This window comes from Ambystoma mexicanum, chromosome 5q (assembly GCF_040938575.1).
Source record: "Ambystoma mexicanum isolate Mex_15411 chromosome 5q, UKY_AmexF1_1, whole genome shotgun sequence".
Taxonomy (NCBI): domain Eukaryota; kingdom Metazoa; phylum Chordata; class Amphibia; order Caudata; family Ambystomatidae; genus Ambystoma; species Ambystoma mexicanum.
In genome coordinates, this window is record NC_090933.1 from 908,284,018 (window position 1) to 908,291,929 (window position 7,912).

Here is a 7,912-nt window from a genome sequence, read left to right on the forward strand (position 1 = left end):
TCTCAAACAGGTGCAGAAGATTGATCAAGCAGTTGTCGTATTGGTGTCGCCCTTCTCAGAAGGGCCGAAAGATTCAGCAAGAGTTGACAGCTGGAGACGTGGAGCCCCTAATTTGCTTGTACCCGCGAACACTAGTGTGGGTCAGACTCTCTCTGATGAAAAAGGGTACCCCAGAAATGCATGCTATGATCTGCATTCCTCTGCAGGAAGATTTAATGCATTTAAGGAAAGATGGGCAATACAGCGGGCCGCAAGAACCTAAACACAGCGACCATTTCAAGCACAACATTTTGAAGCTCAAGAAATTGAAGAGGAAAAAGAAGAGCAAACACACTATTAGCCATGAGGGTGTATCTGTTAGTACAGCAGGTGATCCAAACCATGAAGATGCAGATCCTGGCGCTTTAGTTGAACAGACGAAAGAAAACATTGGCGAAATGCCAGATCTCACTCTCGGTTTATGGCCTGAACCTCTGCCTGATGTTTCTTCACACTGCTCCCGAATGGTCCTTGGATTTGTCACCCAAGGAGACTTCTCACTGGCTGTTGGCTGTGGCGAAGCAGTTGGGTTTGTCAGTTTGACTGGACTGCTACATATGTTAGCCAGACAGCCCATTGATAGAAAAGGTACAATTTTAGTAAGAAATCCAGCTTCTTTGCAGTACAGGTTTGCTGAACTTACCATTGATATTTAAGAACGAGCATGGAATACAATGCCTATAGATAGTGTCCTTTAGAAGACACACAAAAAGACTTTGCTTGACAAAAGTCTGAAGTGGCTAAGGAAACTGGTAGGGTTTATGTGCCCTGTTGCAAACAATCTATATTCATTATTCTTTTCACACATCTTTGCAATCACAAAACTAATCCACAGTGTAATGCTCTCCCCAACTAAATTAGATGCAAATTTACCATGCACTTTCATATGCAAGAGACTAAATGCCACATTTTTGGGACACTTAATAAATGTAGCCCTTGGCGTTAACGTTTACATAGGTTTTCAAGTGAAGAGAACAGGACACTTCATAGTGTTAGTACAAGGGAATCTTTTCACAGGTAGAGGTCTTGAAAAACGTTGCGAGTCCAACACCTGGTTTCATATTTCAGCTGGTAAACAAGATTTTGGACATGCTTTCCCACTGAATCTGTGCTATTTTTTATTTTATGGAGTAACAGAGACCTGGAATTCCCCTCTAAGAATTGCGAAACTCTTAACATGGTTTTGGAAAGACCATCCATCCACTCAAAAGGGTGCTGCTGATAGCAAGACAAAGTTCCTATATTCCCATTCCACTAGCAGCTCACCCCCCTTCAGCCATGTCCTGCTTAAAGCCTGACCACACAGTGAGGTCCTACTAGCTGGTCACTTTTGAACTCCTTAATGCATAGCGATATGCCTTTGCCATGGGCCGTGAGGTGGGAATGTATCATCAAAGTAATCTTCTTTTGCGCAATATGAAATTGAGGTGACCCAGTAGTATGTGTAGGCCTGGTCGTCATCCTGAGTGTGCGCCTAACATGCATTACAATATAATGTATTTTGTTAATGACTATTTTTTTAATCTATAGATATGCAGTCGAAAGAAAAATGAGTTTTGTTCAACTGAGTGAAGCTGTGCTTCACTCACATCTTTGTTTTTCTGGACTACTAAAATTCAATACACAATAAATTTGCCAGATTGATTTAAAGCAATGGTAGTTGATGAGCGACCACATGCTTCCACATCATACTAATGACACGTTTGATTGCAAAATAAACTCATCTCTCACTTTAAAATGTGGACATTAAATGCAAAACTTTCACAGTTGTTTCAAGTTGTAATATGTTAATCCGTGCACATTTACACATCCACACAAAGAAGAAATATAAACAGCAAAGGGGCCATATGTATAATAAATGTAATGCAATAAGTAAGGTTTTTGTAACTATTTTTGCATTTTTGATGCCGGACATAAGCACATAGTTTGTAAGTTATAGGGTGTCCAGGGTAACATCTGCCGGACCAGTCACATTTATCTTCATATTTTGCAGGGTTTGTTTCTTACTTAAGACCATTATTCTTCTCCCGGTATAGCCTTAAGTACAAGTTTGTACTTATGATTTTCTGGTTTAATGTCAATTCTTGTATCGTTGTATTCTAGGTATTTTATTTTGCTACTTCTGTTAATGTCATGTGGTCACCGTGTGTGATGACGTCACGCGTGCAGTGCGTGCAATGATGCCATAATATCGGGTCATCGCACAGTGAGTGAGCATTTTTAATCTATAAAGAGGTAAGGTGAGTCATGGTGGTTCCTTCTTTTCCAAGAAGAATGCTGCCTTTTGCGATAACAGATCCTGGATACCAGTAAGTGGCTTCCATTAACTATGAGCTTGTTTAGAAGCACGCTGAATGTGAACAACATTCTGAAGGTTTGCTTTTTCTGTTACTATAGCCTTAAATGCCCAGAATGAGATTCTTATTTGACGTTGGAGACAGGTGCACAGATTTTATTTTATACCCTCTGGTTTATAACTTGACATAAAGTAGGTGTTACCTTTACATGCGTTTTTGTGTGTATTTAGGTCAAAGGTTGCAATTTAGACCAGACACAGATTTTTGTATGATTACAGCTTACAGAACAGGTAAGAATGGTCTGTCCTAGCATTTGATCACTCAAAACAGTTTCTGTTCATTTGTCTATATGTAGATAATTTCACACAGCTGTTTGAGAAGCACATTGTAATTTTCTATTTATTTTATAGGCATCGCCCTAACGATAAACGATGTACAACATGTTTGAAATGCATCCCCTGCTGTTTCTACCTCTTCACAATTGAAATAACAAGAGAAGCACCAATAAAAGATACTACAGAAAGAAGATTTCATGATCTATGAATGTTCCAATAATGCAGTAGTATTTACTTACACATATGGTGTCTCCAGATCTGATGATTTTCATCATCAGAGTTTTCTCTAGTTGATGGATACAGTGGTGCCTTCCGGGGTATAGATTTGTGAACCAGGAGCAGACATTTTAATCTGGCCCTGTTTTGCATTGTCATCCTTCTGGCCTGGTGACAGTACGAGGAAGTAGCTGTGAAGTGAGGGAGTTCAAAGAGAGTCCTGGTAGCAAAGTGAATGATCTTGTTGAGAGCACAGAAAGCATAGTTGGGGAAACCAAAGAGGATGCTGGCACAGTAGTTCAGCTTAGAGAATACAAGAGTAGTTAAGCAATGCTTGGCGGTGTTGAAAGGAAGGCAGTGCATGATTTTCCTAATATTTAGGAGGTCGCGGCAAGCTGCCGTTTCAGTTTTGGAGATGAAAGTAGGCAAGGTGTGAGAAGGGCCATGGATGACAGAGGTTTCTAGGTGAAGAAGAGCAGGGGAGAGTGTCAGGTGGGAACTGGATAGGCAGGGGAAAAGCACTTCTGCTTTGGTAGAGTTTAACAGAGAGTGCAAAGCCATGCAATATTTAATTGTGATAGATCAGAGGAGAGTTCAGGAAAAGAGAAGATGATATGGGTGTCCTCTGCGAAGAGTAGTACGAGAATCCAAAGGAGAAGATTAGTGACCTAAGAGCAGAGGAGTAGAGGGTCTAAAGGAGAGAGCCTAAGACAAAGCCCTGTGGAACACCAATAGTTAGAAGTTAGAGGAGTATGTTGAAAGGTGTTGTTGCTCCAGGAGACAGAGAATTGGCGAGGTGCTAGCTAGTATTCAATCCAGGCAAGGGATGAGCATGAATCCCAAGAACGAAAGAGTATTAAGGAGGTGAGTGATCAACAGTGCCAAAGGCAGTGGACAGGTCACAGATAATTAGGATAGAGGATAGGTTGGAGTGCTTAGCAGAGGAGATGAAGTTGGTGACATTCATAAGAGCAGTTTCTGTGGGCTGACAGGATCAGAAACCTACTTGTATGGGCCTTGAAGGTTGTGGATGTCTGAGAAATTGGTAAGACGTTTAAAAACAACCTTTTCGAGCACATTGGAGTAGTGCGGAAGAAGAGACACAGGGCAAATGTTAGCTGGTCGATTTGGGTCAGCCCCTTGCTTTTTAGGAGAGGGATGACTGGTCGTTTTGAAAATGGAGAGAAAGCAAGCAGAGGCAAAGGACAGGTTGAAGAGTTCAGCAATGTGAGAGGTCATTAAAGAGATAATATGCTTGATAAGCTGAGTAGCAAGAGGGTCAGATGGGGCACAAAAGGGGTTACCCTTTGTCAGTAGAGATAATACTTCTTCAGTATTAGTGTGACTAAAGTGGGAGATAGAGGCAGACAATGGTTGAGTAAGTGGGGTGTAGAATGTCAGAGGATGGAGTGTGACGAAGGTCTGGAGAGAATCTCATTTTCGAAATGTTTGCAGCAATGTATTGTGTTAGGTCATTAGCTGTGAGAGTGGAGTTGAAAGTCATAGGTTTAGTAAGAGTGAGTTTTTGGTGCCCTGTAGCCATTGAGGATGTGGGAGTGTGGGTCAATGAGGGTGCAGTAGAAATCTGTTTTTGCTCTATCAAGTGAGGACTTGAAAAAGTTCAGGGCAGTGAGGTAAAGTTTCAGGTCGTCATGCAAGTGGGTATGCCTCCATTTGTACAGCAGCCAGTGCATGTCTGTGCAGAGAGTGTATGAATGGGGTGACCCATGGTTGAGGATGCTGAGACTTAGGGGTAAAAGGTAGCAGTGGGAAGTGAGAGGAGAATGAGTCGTATAGTAGTTATTGAAAGCATGAAAAGGCAGCGTTAGTGAAAGAGGCATCCGGTGTGAAGTAGGAGAGTGAGAAATGTAGGTCTGAGAGAAAAGGAGGAATGGCAGAAGGTTTACATTTCCTTTTAGTAATAGGTGAGGCAGGTGGTGAGGAGAGGTCCGAGGGTGCAAAGGAGATGGTGGTGAAAACAATTGAGTAATCAGATAGGGATGGTGTGACAGTAGTATTAGTGGCCGAGTGAGAGGAGGAGAGAGATGAATAAGAGAGTCAAAAGTTGCCCTCGGTGTGGGTAGGTAAGTTATGAATAGAGTGGAGAGTGTGGTCATTAAGAAAAGACTGAAGTTCCGATTTCTGAGAAGTGGTTGGGGAGGGATGGGTAAAGACACCTAAGAGAAGGAGGTGATGTTTAGTGGAAAGAGAATCAAGGATTTGCCCAAGTTCATCAAAGAATGGTCCATTGGGACCAGGAGGGCGATAGATGGAGATGATGTGAACCAAGTGAAGCAACAGGAGAGATGTTGAATTCAAAAGTGGTAGGAGAGGATGTGGCATTGGGGATTTGTGAGGTATTGAGGCATGAAAAGAGTAGGTGTCAGTTGCCTCCACCTCTGCAAGTCAGACGAGGAGAGTGAATGAAGGGTAGTTTGGAGTCATTAGCGCCACAAGGGTGGCAGTGTCAGTTGGAGAAATCCAGGTTACAGTGATAGAAAGGAGGTCTAGGCGAGGAGAGCTGGTGTGAAAGTAGTCAGTGATATGTATGTTTTGTTTGTTGCATACCGACTGAGCATTCCAGAGTGCAATGTTCAGTTGATGTGTAAGGAAGAGTAGAGAAGTTGAGTCTCAGAGTAAGAAAGGCAAGTTGGATAGTTGTTAGAGGAACTATGATTAGCCCGTCAGCTTTGTTGGAAATATGTGCTGCAAGAGGAGCAGTGGGAGTTTCGAGTTGTGAGTTTTATGATAGGGATTGAAAAAGAGGAAGTTGTAGCATGATTGGAGAAAGCATAGGGATAGGTGAGTAGGAAGAGCAGAAGGATCATCAGGAGTGAATGCATTCGAGGTGAGTACTGCAGTGTGGAGAGAGAAAGCACAGTAAATAGCAAGCTAGGAGTACTCACAGGTGTAGCAGAGAGAAAAGCAAAAGGCTCTTAGGCGAGGATGCCAAGAGGCTGGTCAATGACTGGTCTTCAGTCTTCAATGTTCCACCATGGGGTTGGGATGCCCATAGCTGGACGCCTGAAGTGATGACACAAGTTCTGGACACCTGATCACCTAATCGATCAGTGGTTGGTCTCTGATTTTGTTGCTGGGATGAGGCCATTTCTTCTTGATTGTTGTTCCCAGAGGAGACTGTTGTGGCCTTCAGCTGCAGTGTGGGCTGACTCAAGATGCTCGCAGGAAATGTCACTGATCCAAGATGGCCACAGGAAGTGATGTCACCAATCCAAGATGGCCACAGAAAGCAATGTCACTGATCCAAGATGGACACCGGGAGTGATGTTACAGGCAGAAAGTAAAGTGAAATGCTATCCAACTATTCGGTGCCAATGACTCCTTTCATTTTGCTATTGAAACCATTAACTCCTTCCACTGTCACAATCGCCACTTGTCTCAGTGACCCAGTCACTTGGGTTATGGTTGCATCATGTGACCACAGATCCAGATACTTCCCCAGTGGAGTACAATAAAGGAAGCCCAATCCAAGACTTAATGTTTACAATCGAGGAGTGTCTAGGGTTGAGACTGGAGGATCATGTAGTCTCAGAGGATGGGGATTCTGGCTACTGTTTTGCAATCAGAAGCATAGATGGTGGGTATCCCTATGCAAATAGTAAAGTGCTGAAAGCAGCTGGCATCTGGAAGAAGCCAGCCTCCTCCACAAAGACCAAAAAATCTGGAAACTTCGTATAAGTTCACCTCAGATGAGGCACTGTACCTAGCAGCACAATCTCCCACACGGTTGTATGTTGTAGCTGTAGCGCTTTATAGGAGAAGAGACCAGCTGTTCCCACGACTAGTCCTTTGGATAAGAAGACAAAATCATCAACACAGTTAGTTGTAGGACCTTTTTGCCAATACATCTTCCATCCCTCTGGTAATTCAGACCCTTTGTCGCCATGATCAATGAGGGGTTGCACGTTTCCTTTGCCATCTTGGGAGGTGCCTTCAACCAAGCGAACAAGGGGCGTCAACCTTGGCAATAGTGTGCTAACACAAGTATGGTTTATGTCTACATGCCTTTTCCAAGAGGTTCACAATAAGCTCCTAGGAAGTCCCAGAGGACCGGTGGGTCCTTTGCATCATTTTAAGCTCTGGGTAGGGGTTTTCCCCACCTCCTCCCCTGCTTCCATCATGTAATGAATTACACTAGAGTTGATGATGGAGCTCCAGGCCTTGCTGGATGGCCCAAGGAGACTATTTCTGCTTACTTGCAGCACAGAAAATGGTAGTATTACAAGCTGTTCTGAACATTCTCAATTTCCCCCTGAACACATAATGATGTAACTGTTGAGTAAGTCATTACTTCCTTCCAGCATAAATTGGCTCTGTGCTGTAGGTCTGAAAGACAGCTACCCGGCCCTGCACTGACACCTGTATGAGGAGAAACATTTTCAGAACAAAGTGCTTCTGTTTGGTGTTAGCACATTCACATAGATCTTCTACTGTCATAGGAGATGAGTGCCCCAGAGCTCCATAACCACGACTCCTCGGATTTTGCTCAGGGTACTACCTTGCATCACCTTCAGGTTCACAACCTGTGTTCCCATGAAGATAGGTCTTGCCATGTCGTTGTGCTAAAGCTCAAAGAACTAACTCCTTTTGTCCCTGAATACATTTCTGCAATATCTTTGGGGAAAACGTGTTATGGTTTAGAAAGATAATATGACTGATGGTCTCTATGAATAAACAAGTAGGAACCTCCTCCCCTCAACTGTCTACGTTCCTACATTGTAATCCATCTCAAACAGAAATTCAGTATCTTTCCATCCTCTGCTATCTCTTCCTCTCTTTCTGCTTCCTTAATGTCTTTTCCCCCTTCCTCTCTCTCCCTCTCTACTTCGGCTCGCAATTCAGGAGTTATATTTGACTCTTTCTTTTGCCTCTCATATTTCCGCCACTGCCCATTCCTGCCGCTTTCAGCTTTTTAATGTACGCAAAATTCATTCTCTGTTATCTTTCCATGCTACTAAACTTCTTATTTCTTCTCTAATTCTTTCTAGACCTGATTACTGCTCT

At 43.1% G+C, this 7,912-nt stretch overlaps 1 protein-coding gene across 1 annotated transcript in view; it reads left to right on the plus strand.

The window, feature by feature from the left end:
- POP1 (POP1 homolog, ribonuclease P/MRP subunit) overlaps positions 1-1,803 on the plus strand; it is a 1,381,968-nt gene extending 1,380,165 nt beyond the window's left edge. The window contains exon 16 of the mRNA XM_069621412.1: positions 11-1,803. Within this exon, the coding sequence (XP_069477513.1) occupies positions 11-695 (685 nt within the window). The 3' untranslated portion in view covers positions 696-1,803. The remainder of the gene's footprint in view (positions 1-10) is intronic.
- Positions 1,804-7,912: the final 6,109 nt, after the last annotated feature.